This window comes from Vigna angularis, chromosome 2, assembly GCF_016808095.1.
Source record: "Vigna angularis cultivar LongXiaoDou No.4 chromosome 2, ASM1680809v1, whole genome shotgun sequence".
In the NCBI taxonomy this organism is placed as follows: domain Eukaryota; kingdom Viridiplantae; phylum Streptophyta; class Magnoliopsida; order Fabales; family Fabaceae; genus Vigna; species Vigna angularis.
The window spans coordinates 2,744,273-2,764,930 of record NC_068971.1 but is presented as its reverse complement, the minus strand read 5'-3'; the positions used below and the strand labels follow the sequence as shown (position 1 = coordinate 2,764,930).

Here is a 20,658-nt window from a genome sequence, read left to right as displayed (position 1 = left end):
ATTCTTTCCTCCATTATGTCTTTCACTCGTCTCTATTAGGATCCGACAGTTTCCTCCCTTGACGATCCGACAGGTCGGACCAATTGTTACGTACCTAAGTACGTAAACTAGCCAAATACACCCTTTCACACTCTCACACACGTAATAGAACAATAAAAGAATGATAACAGATGAATGAATCTCTTTTATTGATGGTAATATCTCAATAAACAAGGGTAAACAATAATTTGGAGCATAACCTCCTTCAATTACTTTTGGAAGCATAACCTCCCTCACAAGACAATGACAATAATGTCTGTCACAAAACTCAATAAAACCTCCCTCACAAGACAATAATGTCTGTCACAAAACTCAATAATGAAAAACATGTCTTTAACCCTAGACTCTAACTTTATTTATATTAATTATTTCCCGTCCATCTCTTATTAAATATTTCTCTAGAATATATCTGCATTTAATATAAATATCCTTATATTTAATATTTAATATAAATATCCCTATATTTAATATAAATATCTCTCCGTATATTATCCTAACATATATCCTTAATTATAAATATCTTATATTGAATATTTCTTTAAATATATATTTATTTACTCTAATTAAGTTATACTATATTTATTTATTCTAATTAATTTATACTAAATATTCTGTCTGTTTATATTCTTTTCAACCCTTATTATTACTCCTACCTTATATCGTAACAATATCACAGTAGGATGCAGGATGAACAACCAACAATGGAAGTTAAGCATGCTCTGTATGACAAAAACCAGCTACATCTTACGACCACAATTGTAAACGAGTATCACAGTTCTTCTGTAAGAAGGCAAGCAGGGATTGCAAAAATTATGGTAAGGATTTCAAGCAAGTCTTTTGGCATTACATGAATCATGACATTAAACGCTATGTTCAACCGTACCTAAAACTAGAGTGGTAAAATGGACCAATTCAACTTGTTTAAGCCTAACCCGATATTAGTCTATCAAAAATAATTCAGATTAGACTATGTTTATCAATTGAAAACGGATTAAACTTTATAATCTGGTCTGGTTGACTTGGTAAACTAGCCTATCGGCTTCTTTCTCTTCTTTTTTCTGGAACTTGACGAGTTATACTAAAAATTTTTATTTTTACATACAAAAAAGGTTGATTCTGGATTGAAAAGGACTAAAATAAGTTATAGTTCGGATTATTTGATCGAGTTGTCAAACCTTAGTTAAATTCTCATTTTATGTTAATATGAAGTGTAGTGATACAAATTCAATCTTTTTTTAACCAAGTTAGGTTGTCAGGTTGGCCTCATTCATCCGTGGATCTGGCCTGTCAGACTATCGACGAGCAAAGTTGATTTGGATTTTTGAATTGAAAACGTTGTTCTCTTTTGGACGAATTAGCCCGTCAAAATTTTTTTTCTATTCCTGCAAGAGTAGGTTGATGCAAAGTCATAGACCAAGCTTTCACAGGCAAATAACAAATTTTCAAACTGATTGGCACTACCTTCTGTATGAGTATAATTTATCACCCTCAAAAGATGAACAATTTGAAGCAATTAACAAACTTTTAGAAATTTACTGGAGGAGTTTTACAGTAGACAATCCAAGAGAGCAGAATAAATTTCTATCTTTGTACATAATATTGTTACAATACTTCGTTCCCAATTAGGACTAACATGAAACTCTTAACATTGTTTATCATATAAATGAATAAAAATTAACTAATTATATATCCTCCAAATACAAACCCTCATTGGTGTGTTTAAGAGACATTCGGATGAAACGAGTTCAAACCTTTCTTTAAACATTCAAGAAGGTTGATGGTGGAGACACTCAAGTTATCTTTTTTCTATTTCAATTATTGTGTGCTTCACTTTATCTTTTCAGACAGGAAAAGAAAACACACCTTCAATGGTTGAAGATGAAAAGCAGTTCATATTCTTTATTTGACGTTGATCAACAAATTAAAGCATTGATCGAAATTAGTAAGAATACAGTGTCTAGCAAAAAGCTTTAAAATATAACCATGGGTGTACGTACCAAATAGACACTCAGTTCAATATCTGTGGCAAGAAAGGTAATAATGTTTCTGAAATGTTTTGGTGAGTCAAGTTCATCCGGAAGACAATATCCAACAGTAATAGAAGAGTTGTGTCATCATTTTTCTCTTGCTGATATTCAGAAGTCAACCAACAATTTTGATCATAAGAGACTAATTGCACGAGGATGGGTTAAAGTATACAAAGGTTGTCTCCAGCATATTGATGGTTCTGATTACGCAGTCACAGTGAGGCGATTTAATGTGGAAGACATTGAAATGTTCAAAAGAGAAGTAGAGTTACTGTGTCAGCTTCATCATCCAAATTGTGTGTCTATTGTAGGATTTTGCAACCACAAAAAAGAGAAGATCACTGTGCACGAATACAATAGATCTCTACTTTACTACCTCCTAGATGAGGTTAGGGAAACACTGCCATGGAAAAAAAGGATAGAGATTTGCATAGGAGCAGCGCGTGGACTACACTACCTTCATGCCGGACTCAAGCGCACCATCATTCACCGCAGCATCAATTCTGCCAGCATTCTTTTGGATGACAACATGCACCCAAAACTCTCAAGTTTCGGCCTTAGCATAATGGGAGCACATTTCAAAGAAAAGTCAAAACCAATACAAACGGATCTTGTAGGTAATTGTTCTTTAAGTATGTTATTGTAGCGTAATACATTGATGAGATTCTGTGACTCCATAGAACGTGTGGTTGAAGAGTCTAATCAATTAAATAAAGATATATTTCTATGCTATTTAGGAGGATTTCATACATGGTTTAGTTAATTAGTTTAGCAAATATTTCTCAAATTTGTTTTAGATTATGTTTTAATTTGTAGCATAAATATTTATTATTATGCTCAATAAAATATATCATTTTTTCTTTTATTCTTTTGTATCTTATACTTTAAATCCTACAATTAGTATCAAGAGCAATAAGGTATCTTCCGATATAACTCAAACACTTACAACCACCAAATAGCCACCACACATAAGATGAAATCTGAAACATCTTTTACTACCATTTTTGTGTCTGTATTTGAAAGACTAAACTATCAAATATGGCCTGTCAAAATGAAAGCATATCTTGATGCTAACGATGTATGTAAAGTAGTAGAAAAGGACTACGAAGTGTCTCCTTGCAAAAAAATCATACAGTTGCTCAAATGAAAAGTCACAAAGAAAGAAGGCTTCCAAAGTTCAAAGCCAAATCAATGTTGTTCATAGCAATATCTTTGGTCATTTTCAATAGAATAACGACAATGAAAACGACACATGAAATCTAGAAGTTTTTGAAGGAAGAGTATGAAGGTAGTGAGAGAATCAAAGGAATGCAAACTTTGAATTGGGTTCGAGAACTTGATATGTTGAGGATGAAAGATTCGGAGACAATCAAAATATGACTTTTTAGCATTGACATTCTTGATTCTTGAATTGTTCAAAAAATACTTGAAACAATTTCAGAAAGATATGAAGTCACATTGACTTCCTTAGAGAACTCAAAAAATCTTTCTACTATTACCTTGGCAGAACTTTTGATCGTAATTCAAGCTCCGGGACAAAGAAGACTCATGAGACAAGAAGGTAATATTGAAGGGGCTTTAGTAGTTAAATCATTGAAAAAAAAAAGGGCAAGTCAGGAAGTTTTAACCACAAAAATGATAGCAAATCCTCTCATGTTTTTCCATCAATGTCCTTTTTGTAAGAAAAACAATCATCCACAAACGAAATGTTGATGGAGGCCAGATGTGAAATGCCATAAATATGGATAATTAGGCCATGTTGAGAAAATCTGCAAGTCATAAAAAGAAAAACAAGAGAATGCACAAGCTGTTGTTGAAGAGGGTGAAGAAGAAGAGCTTTTTGTTATTTCTTGGTTTGCTACTGCAAGATCAACAAAAATTTGGTTAATTGATAGTGATTGCACGAACCACATGACTTACGATCAAGAATTATTCAAAGATCTTGATGCAACCTACAACACAAAAGTCAGAATTGCAAACAGAGCAAAAATAACAGTGAAGGACAAAGTAACCATTGCGGTTAAAGGTTGCACAAGCTTGAAATTAATTCCTGATATTCTATACGTTCTTGAAATTGACCAAAACTTGTTGAGTGTTGACCAATTCTAGAGAAAGGCTATAAAGTTCTATTTGAAGATAAAATCTGCATGATTAAAGATTCAGATAATAAAGAATTATTCAAAGTTCAAATGAAAGGCAAAAACTTTGCCTTGAATTTGATTGATGAAGAGCAGTTTGTTATGCACAAGGTTGAAGACAAAATGTTGGTTTGTGCACAAGGATGAGTCATTTTCATCATAGCGCTTTGCTCTATTTGTGGAAGAATGATCTTGTAAGGGTTGCCTGACTTGGAAGAGAAATCACATGTATCCGGTGCTTGTCAATATAGAAAACAAACGAGGTTGTCTTTTCCAAAAGACAAATCTTGAAGAGTAACAAACAAGCTGCAGTTAATATATACGGATGTCGAAGGACCTCAGAAAACCCCATCTCTAAATGGCAGTAAGTACTATATTTCTTTTATTGATGATTTATCAAGAATGTGTTGGATCTATTTCATGAAAAACAAAAATGAGGTTGCTAGCATATTTTACAAGTTTAAAGTGTAGGTTGAAAATCAAAGTGGAAGAAAGTTGTAGATATTAAGATCAGATAATGGTACAAAATATACGTCTGATAAGTTCAACAAGTTTTGTGAAGATGCAGGGATAAAACATCAATTGACAACACCTTATACCCAACAACAAAATGAGGTTATGGAGCGCAAAACCAGAACAGTCTTGGAAATGACGAGATGTTTACTTCATGACAAAGATCTTCTGAAAAAAGTTTGGGCAGAGGCTACAAACACTTCTGTTTTTTGGTTGAATAGATTGCCAACAAAAGCTCTTTCAAAATTAACCTCATTTTAAGCTTGGTATGGTTTTAAACCAAAATTGATAAATTTAAAAGTCTTTGGCTGCTTGTGTTTCTTTTATATTCCATAGATCAAGAGAGACAAATATGATAAAAAGGAAGAAGTGGGAATCTTTGTAGGCTATAACTCAACATCAAAAGCCTATAGAATATTCTTGCCACATTGTAATAAATTTATTGTTAGCAGAGATGTGCAATTCTTTGAGGAAGAAAAATGGGGTAAGGAAAATGAGAAGAAATCGCTTCAAGTTCAAGAGGAAAGTGTTGGGTGATTTTGACAAGTATACCAAATCGTTTCAAGTAATAAACCATGGTAAAACCAGGTATCATTTTCCCAAGAGACTCATAATACTAGAGAATTGTGCGATTAACAACTCATCTAAACTTAATAGAACAACATTCATTTACAAACATGTGCAAAGAGATAAAATTACAAACATACATGGTTGGACTTTGGTATTGAAGACACATAGATATGGCATAGACTAGAAATGATATGAAATGACATTGTTAAGGTTAGTTTTCACCCATTTCACTCTTGTGCTTACCCAATTTCATCTCCTTTCCATCAATTTACTAAAGTCAATCCACAAAAACACTTTAACCCTAATCCCTTAAGTGAAAGTGTAACACCCAAATATTTTAAAGGGTATTACTGATAGTAGAGACTAAATTAATTTAATATCTCATATAAACAATCAAACTTTATTTCAATTACTCCAAAGTACAATACCAAACATACAAACTTTAAACAATATAGTCTTCACCATTGAAATTTCAACTTATAAGTTTTACACAACATAATCTTCCCAATACAAATTTATTCTTTTTACAAAAATTCCTGAAAGTTTTTCCCCGCATCTCTCTCATCTCTAAGCTTTTTCAACCGCATCTGCAACATTATCTAATCACATATAACATGAGTTATATGATCATAGTACAAACAAATAAGGATAAGCCAACCATATCATAAAATCATTAAACTTGTAATAAAAATATTATAATCATGTATTTTTGCAATTGATAAAATATCATTATTCCGATGTCATTAATTCATCATTATCAAGATCATCTTCCTCATTCCCATAAATCTTACAAGTGTACCATGCTTACTCATGAAGCCTTATGGTCAGACCGCTCTTTGCCTGCTTCCTTAAGCCTCACTTATATACTATGTCTTACTTTCTGAAGCCTTATGGTCAGACCCCTCTCTGCCTGCTTCTATAAACCTCAATGTTACTTTGTTCATACCAAACTCTCATGGTATAACTCGATCATACTACTCCCGGTAGTAAGATCATTTCATAAGTAATGAATTTCTCATATCCACCCCAACATTTCATAAAACCAACAATTCATACCCTCTTATCCACCTAACTCGATCATGTTCATTCTTTAATCATGAATTCATAATAACCCGTTTTGGTATCAATAAATTAAACATATTGCCAAATATCATGCTTCATATTATAAACTCATTTTGCCCATAACGAGTATAACTCAACATATTTTCACCAAACAAAGATTATGGATCAACAAAAATATATCAACATATCTTAGGAACTACATAATAAAGTCTGGGCTCAATGTAATAACAAATAAAATATATATGAAGTTTTTACCATGATAACGTTATGCATCTACAATTGACTTATTTTATTTTATTTTCATCCTATTAGAGATCTTTCTTTACCCCAATTGGTCACCGGAGAGGACCCAGATGTCTGAACGCATCAAACTCACCTTCGACGCCAGCACATATGACTAGTCACAACTGACTGGACCAGGCCAGGGCTGCTCTATGATCAGGGATGTGCCAACTCAGGTTTTTAAGGTTCCTCTATCCTACCAACAAAGGGAGGCCCTTAATAATTTACAATTTATTTATTTAATTTATCTACCTTGTTCTCTTATGCTCTAAATCTAAAATACCTAATTTTAATATTTTACTTTCTCTCACAACAACCTCAAACAGTATCTGTATATTTAATACCCATATACAAGTTATTACAGAACCCTTTCTCCAAACCTTCCAACAAGATCAATTTCAGCCAACAAACTCATTCAATAAATTCATCACAATAAACATCCATAATAGAATTCATACAAGATAATTATAAATAATTAACAATAATAAAATATTACTATAAATGGTCATAGAAGAATACAATATTTGACAATCATAAAAATAATCTTAATATAAAATTTTATGGGGAAACAAGAAGTTGAATCTGGCAGAGCCGGTTAGACAACTTCTAATCCATCCAACAATACAATATAATTAAATAACAAGAACAATACATGTTTGGGGAAATAAGAAGTTGAATCTGGAAGAGCCGGTTAGACAACTTCTAATCCTTCCAAAAATTGCAATAAAATAAATAAGTAAAGCAATAAATAGTTTGGGGAAACAAGAAGTTGAATCTGGCAGAGCCGGTTAGACAACTTCTAATCCTTCCAAAAATGTAATAAAATAAGTAAGGAAAGAAATAAAAAAATTTGGGGAATCAAGAAATTGAATCTGGCAGAGCCGGTTAGACAATTTCTAATCCTTCCAAACTACAATGAAAATAAATAAGGAAAACAATAAAATGTTTGGGGAAACAAGAAATTGAATCTGGCAGAGCCGGTTAGACAATTTCTAATCCTTCCAAATTACAAAAATAAACAACTAATAACATACAAATGGCATAACATATTCAACATCACAATTTACAACTATCACACTCGGATATCAACACAAAAACATACTCTCATTTAAATTCAAGATCATACATAAACAAAATATTCCATATTCAAGATTTAAGATCAAACAAAAGCAAAATATAGCATATTCAAGACTCAAGATAATATAAAAGGAATTACTCAAAGTTAGCTCCCCTTACCTCTATTCCAGACTTAATTTCCTCTTCTCAAACCGTTCTCCGGAAACTTCCAGAATTTCCCCTCTTCAACTAGAATTTCCTCCAACTCTCTTCTCTCACAATTTCTCTAGAATTTTGGTGTAAATCTTCAGCCTCCCCCCTTGGCTATTTATAGCCAAAAATTTTACTATTCATTTTTACTATTCACTTTTACTATTCATTTTTACTATTCAAAAATTATTTTTTATTCACCATTCTTATCTCTGAATGATTAATTCTACGTGGAGTGTTCTCTTCCACAATTTATTTTAATAATTTTTTTTTAACCATTCACTATTAACTATTCACTATTTACTATTTACTATTTACTATTTACTATTCACTATTCACTTTTCTAAAAAAATCCTAAATAAGTTATCAAAATTTTGAAGCTCTCCCTCTAGAATTACTATAATTTTATATCCAAAAATTTACATTTTTCTATCCATTAAAATTATTATTACTAATAAAATGCTAAAAATTACTATTAGAAATATATATATATATATATTTTTTATGGGTCTTACAGAAAGAGCCTAGGTTTTCCCTATTAAACTCCAATCCCTTGGAAAATCTAACAAGCAAACCCGCATTAATGAGCTAGGATCTTAAGACAACATGTGAATCATCTTTCATCCTAAAATCAATGACCACAAGGACTCTTGTTTTAGTTCTAGGTTCCATCTTACGTTCCCATAATCCATGAAACCCTAAACTAAAGTCATGAACATTCATATTACATGCAAGCTTTAAGATTGGAAACAAAAATGCTAGCAATTGATAGAAAAAGTATATATAAATATGAACCCTAGGTCTTACAAGCATGGTGGATGGAAGAAGAAGGAGACCCAGGGAGGAGAAAAGAGATGTTCCCACAAGCTCCAAGCGGCCTCCATTAGCTCCTACAATGAAATTGTGCCTCTACACCTCTGTCCTTGAGTTCTGGGAGCGTTTCCCCTTCCAAAACTCCCTTCTGTTCGCGTTTTCGAGCTATTAAATGAGCTCTGTAATAAGTCTCGCTCAAGCGAAAGTAAACTCGCTTAAGCGAAAAGTCAATATGTGAACAGTAAAGTCAACACATGAACAGTGTCTGGTCAACAAATGAATAGTGCTAGTCAACAGGTGAATAATGCACAGTGAATTTTTTAGGGACTTTTTTATCTTCTCCAATCCTTATTCATCTGCAAATAAACACACAAAGACAATTAAACTAATCTATGAACAATAAAACACAATTTTACATCTTTCCATGAGACTTATTACACAAACACATGAAAAAGAGATTAAATTAAGTGTGAATATAAGGTAAATATCACACTTATCAGAAAGCGAAGAAGATGTGGATGACAAGCCAATTAGAGGAACTAGATCTCTCTCTGATATTTATCAAAGATGTAATGTTGTTGTAATGGAGCCTGTAGACTACAATGAAGCTACAACTGATTCAAAATGGGTAAGTGCAATGAAGGAGGAGCTTAATATGATTGAAAAACATCAAACATGGGAGCTCACAGAGAAACCTAAAGATAAAAATGTCATTGGAGTAAAATGTGTTTATAGAACCAAGTTTAATGTTGATGGTTTTGTAAACAAACGTAAGGTGAGGGTTATCGTGAAGGGATATGCGCATATGTTCAGGGTAGACTTTTCAAAAACTTTTTTTCCGGTTGCGAGGTTGGATACCATAAGGTTGTTGCTAGCTATTGTTGCACAAAAAGGTTGGATTATACATCACATATGGATGTTAAATCATTTTTTTTGAAGGGGTACTTGGAAGAAATTTTTTTTAGAGCAGCTTGAAGGATTTGAAGTTCATGGACAAAAGCAGAAAGTCTATTGCCTAAAAAAGGCCTTGTATGGCATAAAGCTGGCCCCTAGGTCTTGGTACGGTAGAATTGATGCATATTTGATAAGCTTAGGCTTCGAAAAAAGTATAAGTGAGTTTACCTTGTATGTCAAGAAGACGGATGTTGGAATAGTCATTATTTCCTTGTATGTTGATGACTGACTTATGATAGGAAATACAAAGGAGCTGATTGAATAGTTTAAAGGAGGAATGAAAGAAGCTTTTGAAATGATTGATATTGGAAAAATGTCTTTTTTCCTTGGTATGCAGGTGCAACAAGATAGAGGTGAAGTCTTTGTATGTCTAGAAAAATATGCAAAGGAAATTCTTAGAAAGTTAAAAATGAAGGAATGCAAGCCAATGAATCAAAAGGAGAAATAAAAGCATTGAAGATGGAGCTGAAAAGGTTGTGAAAAATTGTATAGAAGCTTAATAGGATGTCTAATGTATTTGACTGCAACCAAGCCGATCATTACTTATGCAGTAAGCTTGTTGTCACGATATATGCACTATGCTAGTAAGATTCATTTTAAGGTAGCAAAAAGAATCTTGAGATATATTAAGGGTACTATTGGTTAAGGAGTGAAGTTTTAACCCGAAAAAGATTTCAGTCTTTATGGATATTCATATAGTGATTGGGATGATAGTGATGACAAGAAAAAAACTTTAGGCTACTTTTTCACATTTGGTTTTGGAGTTTTTTCATGGAATTCAAAGAAGCAAGAAGTCATAGCACAATCTACCACTAAAGTCGAATACGTAGTAGCTGTTCCAGCTGCAAATAAAGCAATTTGGCTAAAACTTATGACTGATCTATACATGGAGCAAAAGGAAAGTACACAGGTTATTGTTGATAATCAAGCTGCAATTTCAACTTTTAAGAACCCTATGTTTCATGGGAAAACAAAACATTTTAAGATAAAGTTGTATTTCCTAAGGGAGGTGCAAAAGCAAGGTGACAAGCAACTGCTATATTGCAAAACTGAAAATCAACTTGTTGATTTTTTAACAAAATCACTTCCTCAAGCAAGATTTGTATATTTACAAAAAAAAACTTGATGTATGTTGTCTTTAAGATAAGGAGGACATTGTTGGGATTCTGTGACTCCAAAAACATGTGATTGAAGGACTCCATTCAGTTAAATAAAGACATATTCCTAGACTATTTCTTAGGAGGATTTTATGCATTATTTAGTTTTTAGTTTAGCATATATTTCTCAAATTTGTTTCAGATTTTGTTTTAATTTTTAGCATAAATATTGACTGTTATGCTCAATAAAATATATCAGTTTTCCTTTCATTCTTTTGTCTCTTATACTTAAAATCCTACATATATCATATAATTATATGAGGCTAAAAAATAATTACCGGTTTTATTGAGCTTACTTACTTATTGCAATGAATTTTTGTCAATTATATTATACAAAGCTTATGATACTTTCACATTTAGGTCTTGTTCACTACTTATCTCTAGAGTACATAAAGGATGGTATTGTCACACATAAATGTGATGTTTACGCATTTGGTATTGTTCTGCTAGAAGTTGTAACGGGAGTAAGATTTTTTCCAATACCAAAAGAACTTATGGGGAAGTGTGTTGAGGAGAATATTGATCCGAAAATCAAAGGCAAGATTGCACCAGAGTGTTGGCAAGTGTTTATAGACATAACCTTGAGATGTTTAGAGGATGAACCTGACGAACGACCAGAAATGGGTGAAGTGGAGGTGGAACTTGAGCTTGCTTTATTGTTGCAGGAACAAGTAGATGTCACAAATATCAATAGTGATTATACCTTATTCTCCAAAACTATTATTATCCCAAAATCAGAAGGGAATTTTCAGTATGTCATTGGCCTAACAGAACAGGAAACCGTATGCAGTGACAAGGAGGGAAAAGTTGTTAGGCAAAAAAGTCACGTGGCAAGTGATCCGCAAGCTGAGGCCATTGTGAAAAGGCAACGAAGAGAGAATATTTTATGGAAGGACTTGGTGCAGTGAGGGACGTGTGTGGTATAACTCTACCTGTTACTTCTGTTGCTCTCTATTCTCTCTCTGACTACTTCTGATTTGCCTTCTCATCTTTCTGATAGGTTCTGCATTACCATGGACATGAAGAACGTTTATTTTTAGAAGTTGTTGTTTGTCTCTTTGAATATTGGTTATTAGAATTTTTCAGTTGTTCATTATGAGTATACACTTTTCAATTACAGAATATTCTCTAGTTGTTTCAGATATCTTTGTTCTATAAAAGTACTATTTCTGTCACAAATATCGCTAGTGGTTATACCGTATTCTCCAAAACCTTTATTATCCCAAAATCATGGGGGAATTTTTAGTATGTCAGGAAACTGTATGTACCGACTTAGAAGACATGTTCCATAAGTAATTTGAGCTTTTGAAGTAGTAAGGTTTGATTAAGATATCTCTAGCTTTTGTAGCTTTCTTTGTTCTCAAAATTTTTTTGAATGAGATTTTAAATGAAGTTGTCATTGTAATCGTTTTTGGCTAGTACAAATTTGAAGGCAGTGAAAATTGCAGCGTAGTGTTGGCAAGTCTTTGTAGATATATATCACATTAGAATGTAGGATGAACAACCAACAATGGAAGTTGAGCATGCTCTGTATGATAAAACCAGTTACATCTTAGGACCAAATTGTTAGAAAATGACACTCGTTTAAATATTTCTAAATATGTTTATGGTGGGTTTCATTTCTCATAAGCCTTACAATTCATAGGACTAACATTAGGTCTTTCATCTACCGATCATAATGCTCCCAATTATTACAAATAATAAATTATAATAATTGTAAAACATAACAGAGGAACTTCCTAGCTCTTCCTCTCCCATGCAATAAACACTACACTCTTAATAATTATTTGATAATTCTTAAATTTAAGTTTATTCCTACAAAACTCTCCCATAAACTTAAATTTTGTCTTCTTTCATCCAAACTTTTTCATGTTCTTTAACCCACACCGAACTTGTTCCTTTCAGTAATACCTAGATCTTTTTCTCCTCCCTAATATTCCTTTTGTGAAAGTATAGTTGGGAGGTTTTCAATCTCTATCTCAAAGATAACTTTATCAGAAAATTTTGATTCCTCTGAGTGAATTTGAATATGTTTTTCTGCTCCAAGTCTTCAATAGGCTTTTGCAAAATAAACATATCAACTTGAACATTCACAACTTTATTAAGTTCTTCAAATTCTATCTTACCTAGATGACATTCTTCCTGAGTTGCAATTACATTATCAACAATTTGGTTGTCACTCGACATTTGTCCTTTTTCAATCTCCTTCTTCTCCTTGGTCAAGGAATTGATCTCTCCCGTCATCTCCTCCTTTTGCATCTTCCAAGACTCGTTAACTCGTGTCAACTCCTCTTTGAAATTGATTTTGGAGAAAACCATAAAACATTCTTTCTTTCTCAAATTGCTCTCCACGTTACCATTTTAGCTTTTTAAAATTTATTTGAAATGCACCAATCAAATGTTGACACCTGATGTTGTTAAAAAGTTGTGGCCATTTGATTGTTAAAGAAACATTTTTCAAAAATATTTTAAATTATATGTAAAATCATTAATTATAGGAATCAAGCTTAAATAGATTAAGATATATGATATCTTTACCTGACAAAATTTTCCATTCATGTTTTTCTTTTCTCCTAGACCTTACTAAGTGTAACTCAAACAATACAGTAAAAAGAAAAAACAACCAAATTGTAACATTGTTTCTCCCTTCCTATTACAATAAAATTTTTGTTGATGACTTTTATTAGATTTGTCTGTAAAGTTAATATTCAAGTCTGATATTAATTCAGATATGGAACAGATGAAGGAGAGATTTGTCAAGTTGTTGTTGGGTGTGGGCATGTAAAGGGAGGAGTTATGTAAAAAATGTTAGGGATTTTTTTTTCTAGCATTCTTTCTATACCTATTGACTTGTAATGAACAAATTTGCAATATAACATTCCTTCTTTTTCTGAGAGCTTCTTATCATGTTCTAATAATTATTATCTCCTTACTTTGTAGACAACTCCAAACCTACCGCCAACAAACACCTTATCTTGACGGTTCCCTGACCCACCTCCTTGAGTGGTTGAAGAAGAAAACTGTCCATATTCATTATTTAATGTTGATCAATAAATTAAAGTATTGATCGAAATTAATACGAATATAGTGTCTAGCAAGAAGCTTTAAAACATAACCATTGGTGTATGTACTAAATACACACTCAGTTCAATCTGTGGCAAGAAAGGTAATAATGTTTCTGAAATGTTTTGGTGAGTCAAGTTCATCCGGAAGACAATATCCAACAGTAATAGAAGAGTTGTGTCGTCATTTTTCTCTTGCTGATATTCAGAAATCAACCAACAATTTTGATGATAAAAGACTAATTGGACGAGGAGCGTGGGTTAAAGTTTACGAAGGTTGTCTCCAGCATATTGATGGTTCTGATTACGCTGTCACAGTGAGGCGATATAAGGAGGACAGTGAAATATTCAAAAGAGAAGTAGAGTTACTGTGTCAGCTTCATCACCCAAATTGTGTGTCTATTGTAGGATTTTGCAACCACAAAAAAGAGAAGATCACTGTGCACGAATACATGTCCAATAGGTCTCTAATTTCCTACCTGGGAGATGAGGTTAGGGAAGCACTGCCATGGAAAAAAAGGATAGAGATTTGCATAGGAGCAGCGCGTGGACTACACTACCTTCATGCCGGACTCAAGCGCACCATCGTTCACCGCAACATCAATTCTGCCAGCATTCTTTTGGATGACAACATGCACCCAAAATTCTCAGGTTTCAGCCTTAGTTTAATGGGAGCACATTTCAAAGAAAAGTCAAAACCAATACAAACGGATCTTATAGGTAATTGTTCTATAAGTATGTTATTGTAGCATAATACATCTTATAATTATTGAGCTTACTTACTCACTGCAACGAATTCTTGTGAATTAAATTGAACAAAGCTGATGATGCTTTCACATTTAGGTCGTCCAGGCCGCTTACCTCTGGAGTACGTAAGGGACGGTACTGTCACACATAAATGTGATATTTACTCATTTGGTGTTGTTCTGCTTCAAGTTGTAAGGGGAACAAGAATTTTTCCAATACTAAAAGAACTTATGGGGACGTCTGTTGAAGAGAATATTGATCCGAAAATCAAAGGAAAGATTGCACCAGAGTGTTGGCTAGTGTTTATAGACATAGCCTTGAGATGCATAAAGGATGATCGGGACGAACGACCAGAAATGGGTGAAGTGGAGGTGCAACTTGAGCTTGCTCTGTTGTTGCAGGAACAAGCAGATATCACAAACATCAATAATTGTTATACCTTATCGTCCAAAACCATTATGGACCCAAAATCAGAGCGGAAGTGGGGATTTGAAGCTGTGCCTACTGAGCTTTTGAAGTAGTCAAGTTTAATAAGATATATCTAGCTTTGTTCTTGGCAGTTTGATGAATGTGATTGTATGTTGTAGTTGCTATTACATAAAGGAGAATATGTTTTTATAGGTTTTTTAATCACTTAAATAAAAATCGAAGATATTGGAATGATTACTTTAACAAAATTTCTATAAAGCCGATAAAATTGACCCAAAGTTTTGAAATACAGGGTTGGAGTTTAGTATTTGGAGTCAATTCAAACAGGAAAATAGGAATTAAAAATATAAGAATGACAACTTTGATAAAGAAAGATGTTACAAGCAAAGTTTGATACGTCTAATAATGATTTCTTCAAGAATAAGTGAATTCTTAATAAAATTGCAAGATGTAGGAAAGAAGCCTAAGTGACAAATACTCTCATCCTACTTCAAACAATTTGGCCAATTTGGTCAATGAGTCTCCCAGTGAATTAATCATATTAATAGTTGAGATGTATTCGAAGGTATTCACGTATAAAAATTCTTTCACGTTAAGTCACTAAGACTTTGTTCACTTGAATGAATTTGGGAAAGAATGATTGAAGAAATTTGATGATAAATTTTTTTTGTTGTTTATTTGAGTAGATTTGGAGGTAAGTGAGAGTGAATTTGGAATGAATTTGGAAATAATTTTTTTTCATATGTCACATCAATCAAATCCTACACTAATTCTTACAAATTTTACTTCCAAATTCACTCTCACTTACCTCCAAATCTATTCAAATAAACAACAAAAAAATTTACCTCTCAAATCCCCTCAATCACTCCTTCCCAAATCCATTCAAGTAAACAAAGCCTAAAAGATTTTAGAGTAAGTATATAAATATAAGTGATTATGAAATAAGATATTTGATGACATATATTTATAGCTTTCTTAGACCTATTAATAACTAATACATATGATTAATGAATTCAGTTGTTTTAAATGGTTCTGTTTATATTAAGAATAATCATATAAATCTCATAAATATTATATTTCTCCTATTTTAGATATGTTAATATATCATATAGATCTCACATTTGAATTGAATCGTAGGCTTATTAAGTCGTTTTAGTTAATCCAATAATAATAGTAAATGTAAATCGGATAGGTATATCATCTAATGATAAAAAAAAATTGGCCAATTCTAAGTAAGAGGTAACTTCCTTGTTTTTATTTTTATATTTTATCATAAAAAATATATAAATAATAGAAACTGTAACCCCACTACACCTGCATATATTTTATATGTTTGCATGAAAAACATAGAAAGTAAGAAAATTTTAAATAGATACCCTAACATTCACTCCTGAATCTTATGGCAACTAGCTTACTTATATATCCTTCCTGTCATTTTCGCTATTTCTGACTAATTTTGATATTTGGGTTCAAATAGTATATATGACAGGTATTATTACAGTATATATATGAAATTTCAAATTATAGAATATTGTATATATGAAAGGTATTTCAAATTATATATATGTAAAAGATTTCAGCACATCAAACTTACATAGATTAAGATATATATGATATCTTTACCTGACAAAATTTTCCATTCATGTTTTTTCTTTTCTCCTAGACCTTACTATGTAACTCAAACAATACAGTAAAAAGAAAAAACAACCAAATTATAACATTGTTTCTCCCTTCCTATTACAATAAAATTTTGTTGATGACTTTTATTAGATTTGTCTGTAAAGTTAATATTCAAGTCTGATATTAATTCAGATATGGAACAGATGAAGGAGAGATTTGTCAAATTGTTGTTGGGTGTGGGCATGTAAAGGGAGTTATGTAAAAAATGTTAGGGATTTTTTTTCTAGCATTCTTTCTATACCTATTGACTTGTAATGAACAAATTTGCAATATAACATTCCTTCTTCTTTTTCTGAGAGCTTCTTATTATGTTCTAATAATTATTATCTCCTAAAACTACAACTTCGATTTTTGGTGAACAAAAATGCCTAGAATCACTTGACAACAATTGCTTGTCCATTGGAAAGCTGATCCTAAAAATATATCATTCAAGGATAGTAAATATATGTGAAACAAGTTTCAATGATGTATCATATTTTGTTGAAGGTTTTAACTGAATGAAATTATGGTCTTACTTGTAGACAATTCCAAACCTACCGCTCACCCAAAAACACCTTATCTTGACGGTTCCCCTGACCCACCTCCTTGAGTGGTTGAAGAAGAAAAGCTGTCCATATTCATTATATCTGATGTTGATCAATAAATTAAATTATTGATCCAAATTAATACGAATACAGTGTCTAAAAAGAAGCTTTAAAATATAACCATGGGTGTATGTACTACATAGACACTCAGTTCAATCTCAGTGGCAAGAAACGTAATCATGTTTCTGAAATGTTTTGGTGAGTCAAGTTCATCTGGAAGACAATATCCAACAGTAATAGAAGAGTGTGTCGTCATTTTTCTCTTGCTGATATTCAGAAATCAACCAACAATTTTGATAATAACAGACTAATTGCACGAGGAGGATGGGTTAAAGTATACAAAGGTTGTCTCCAGCATATTGATGGTTCTGATTACGCAGTCGCAGTGAGGCGATTTAAGGGGAAATATAAAGGGGTAGAAAGTGAAATATTCAAAAGAGAAGTAAAGTTACTGTTTCAGCTTCATCACCCAAACTGTGTGTCTATTGTAGGATTTTGCAACCACAAAAAAGAGAAGACCATTGTGCAAGAATACATGTCCAATGGATCTCTAGATCGATACCTGGGAGATAAGGTTAGGGAAGCACTGCCATGGAAAAAAAGGATAGAGATTTGCATAGGAGCAGCGCGTGGAATACACTACCTTCATGCCGGACTCAAGCGCACCATCATTCACCGCAACATCAGTCCTCCCACCATTCTTTTGGATGAGAACATGCACCCAAAACTCTCAGGTTTCGGCCTTAGTTTAATGGGAGCACATTTCAAAGAACAGTCAAAACCAATACAATCGGAAATTATAGGTAATTGTTCTATAAGTATCTTATAATTATATACTGCTACAGAATAATTACCGGTTTTATTGAGCTTACTGCAACAGATTTTTGTCAATTAAATTGAACAAGGCTGATGATACTTTCACATTTAGGTCGTCCTAGCCACTTACCTCTGGAGTACGTAAGGGACGGTACTGTCACACATAAATGTGATGTTTACGCATTTGGTGTTGTTCTGCTACAAGTTGTAAGGGGAACAAAAAATTTTCCAATGTCACAAGAACTTATGGGGAAGTCTATTATTGAGGAGAATATTGATCTGAAAATCAAAGGAAAGATTGCACCGGAGTGTTGGCAAGTGTTTATAGACATAGCCTTGAAATGCATAGAGGATGAACCTGACGAACGACCTGAAATGGGTGAAGTGGAGGTAGAACTTGAGCTTGCTCTGTTGTTGCAAGAACAAGCAGATGTCACAAACATCAATAGTTATTATACCTTATCGTCCAAAACCATTATTAACCCAAAATCTGAGTGGAGGTGGGGATTTGACGATGTGGCTACTAAGCTTTTGAAGTAGTCAAGTTTAATAAGATATATCTAGCATTGTTCTTGGCAGTTTGATGAATGCGATTGTATATGAAGTTGTAATTGTAGCCGAGTGTAATGCATTTATTGGGATGCATTTATAACATACCTAAGAGGTTGGATGGATTGATGAGTGTGATTGTATATGAAATTGTTATTAAAGAAAGGAGAATGTGTTTTCTTTGAGGTTAAAAGAGTAGCAATTAGGATAACAGATGTATGGGAAATTTTAAATCCATTGTATATGATCGAATCCAGGCCTTTACAGGAAAATTTTGGCAACAAATTTTCGAACATAAGTATAATTTATCACCTCAAAGGACAAAAAGTTTGAGTAATTTTCTTCCTTGGACATATAATATTGTACAGTACATTCCAAACTAGTATTATAATTAATGGATACTTTCAATATTGTTTCTCTTACCAATTACACTACTGTTCCATGCTAGTCAATTGAAACAAAATTTCTATAAAGCCGACAAAATTCCAAATAAAATTTGGACCAATGCCCCAAAATAAAATTTGGTCATATCTAAGAGCAAGAGGTAGCTACCTTGTTTTTATTTAATACTAGTATTTGTATCCGTGGAGAACTTTAAAAATTTATAATATATTTATTATATTAATTTAAGTTTATAGAAGTATAATTACTATTTAATTTTATAAAATTAAATAATAATATTTTAATTATCTTTATAATGAGAATGTATTAAAAAAATTATATATTTTTTAATAAAATAAATTGTATATAATTATTTTAAATAATATATTATGATTGAGTTATTCAAATGATGAATTCAAATTCAAATTTAAATGAAACATTAGTTACACAATACAAAAAAAGTATAAAGAGTACAGTCTCTAATAGTAGAAAGGACGAACGATGCAAAAAATATTAAGTAGAATAGATTCTATAAAAATATAAAGGTTAGACGATGCAACAAAACTGTGAAGAATAGGCTAACAATAAATGGTAGATCATGCAAAAAAGTATAAAAATAGACCCAGTAAAAATATAAAGATTGGACAATGCAGAAAAATGGTAAGAGTGGACTATATAAAATTACAAAGGACATAAAATGTAAAGAGTATATTCTATAAAAATATAAAAATTACATGATATAAAAGAATGTGAAGAGTAGACTATATGAAACTACAAATGATAAATCATGCAAAAAAAAAATGTCAAAAATACATATGATAAGTGTGAAAAATATTTATTATATTCATGTTTAACTATTTAAATTTGTATTTATTCATTATTTTTCTGTTATTCTCGTAGAAAGATGTAATGTTTTCTTCTTTTGTAATATTGTTAGGTTAGTTTGTTTATTTTAGATCAAGGTACGTGGAGTTGAAAAATCTTTGAGAATGAGAGTTGCTGGATCTTCTCGCTAAGTCACAGATGTTTGCTTAGTCAAAAATACAAAGTACTCGTGACTTTTTGCTCAATGAATATATGCATGTTTGTCTAATTAAAAGTCAAATTGTGTAAGTGGTTTATTAGTCGAGAAAGAAAAAAATAGAGGAAGTTTTGGTTATGAAAAAACGTAGAAATTCAAGAAATCTATCACGGATTATTCCAAGTTCATCAAGACATTATGTTTTTGTGAAATTTATATATTCTAGATGACTACGAGTAGTTAAACTCTATTTTTCATTGAGATTAGATATCATGTCCTCAACTTAATGTAATTATGATATTATTACAATCGGTTTTATGATTATGAACTCGATATTTTTTGTATTAAAATTAAAATTGATAATTAAGCAAACAACAAGTGTATGGTTTAGGGCTATATTTACTTGCTTAAATAATAGAGGTAAATATAAATATGATTGTGAAGAAATACCATCTTCTTGTTTTTCTACACAAAATCCAGATTTTATGTCTAATGAAAAATAAGACTTTAAGCAACAACAAGTATGTAGTTTTATTTGATATGTAAAAAGATAATATTTATAATTATA

The 20,658-nt window shown here is 32.0% G+C and overlaps 2 protein-coding genes and 2 long non-coding RNA genes across 4 annotated transcripts; 2 read left to right on the top strand and 2 right to left on the bottom strand.

Moving 5' to 3' along the window:
* Nucleotides 1-2,006: 2,006 nt before the first annotated feature.
* On the top strand, nt 2,007-2,833 carry LOC108327132 (receptor-like protein kinase FERONIA). The gene has a single exon (XM_017560870.2). It carries the CDS (start codon nt 2,080-2,082, stop codon nt 2,710-2,712), a length of 633 nt encoding a protein of 210 aa, XP_017416359.2. The 5' UTR covers nt 2,007-2,079; the 3' UTR covers nt 2,713-2,833.
* Nucleotides 2,834-13,894: 11,061 nt separating this feature from the next.
* LOC128195497 (uncharacterized) lies at nt 13,895-14,805 on the bottom strand. The gene is made up of 2 exons (XR_008247118.1): nt 14,667-14,805; nt 13,895-14,542 (listed from the first exon to the last, which is right to left on the bottom strand). It is a non-coding gene; the product is annotated as an uncharacterized LOC128195497 (long non-coding RNA).
* Nucleotides 13,994-15,250, top strand: LOC108328895 (receptor-like protein kinase FERONIA). Its single transcript, XM_017562779.2, has 2 exons — nt 13,994-14,603; nt 14,727-15,250. Exons 1-2 carry the CDS (start codon nt 13,994-13,996, stop codon nt 15,149-15,151), a joined length of 1,035 nt encoding a protein of 344 aa, XP_017418268.1. The 3' UTR covers nt 15,152-15,250.
* Nucleotides 15,251-17,332: 2,082 nt separating this feature from the next.
* On the bottom strand, nt 17,333-18,724 carry LOC128195496 (uncharacterized). Its single transcript, XR_008247117.1, has 2 exons — nt 18,598-18,724; nt 17,333-18,509 (listed from the first exon to the last, which is right to left on the bottom strand). It is a non-coding gene; the product is annotated as an uncharacterized LOC128195496 (long non-coding RNA).
* Nucleotides 18,725-20,658: the final 1,934 nt, after the last annotated feature.

Bases quoted from the DNA above. Each gene is read 5' to 3' on its own strand.
- LOC108327132 (XM_017560870.2), top strand. From the start codon at position 2,080: ATGTTTCTGAAATGTTTTGGTGAGTCAAGTTCATCCGGAAGACAATAT.
- LOC108328895 (XM_017562779.2), top strand. From the start codon at position 13,994: ATGTTTCTGAAATGTTTTGGTGAGTCAAGTTCATCCGGAAGACAATAT. The intron at 14,604-14,726 runs GTAATTGTTCTA...TTTCACATTTAG, and splicing joins AATACAAACGGATCTTATAG to GTCGTCCAGGCCGCTTACCT.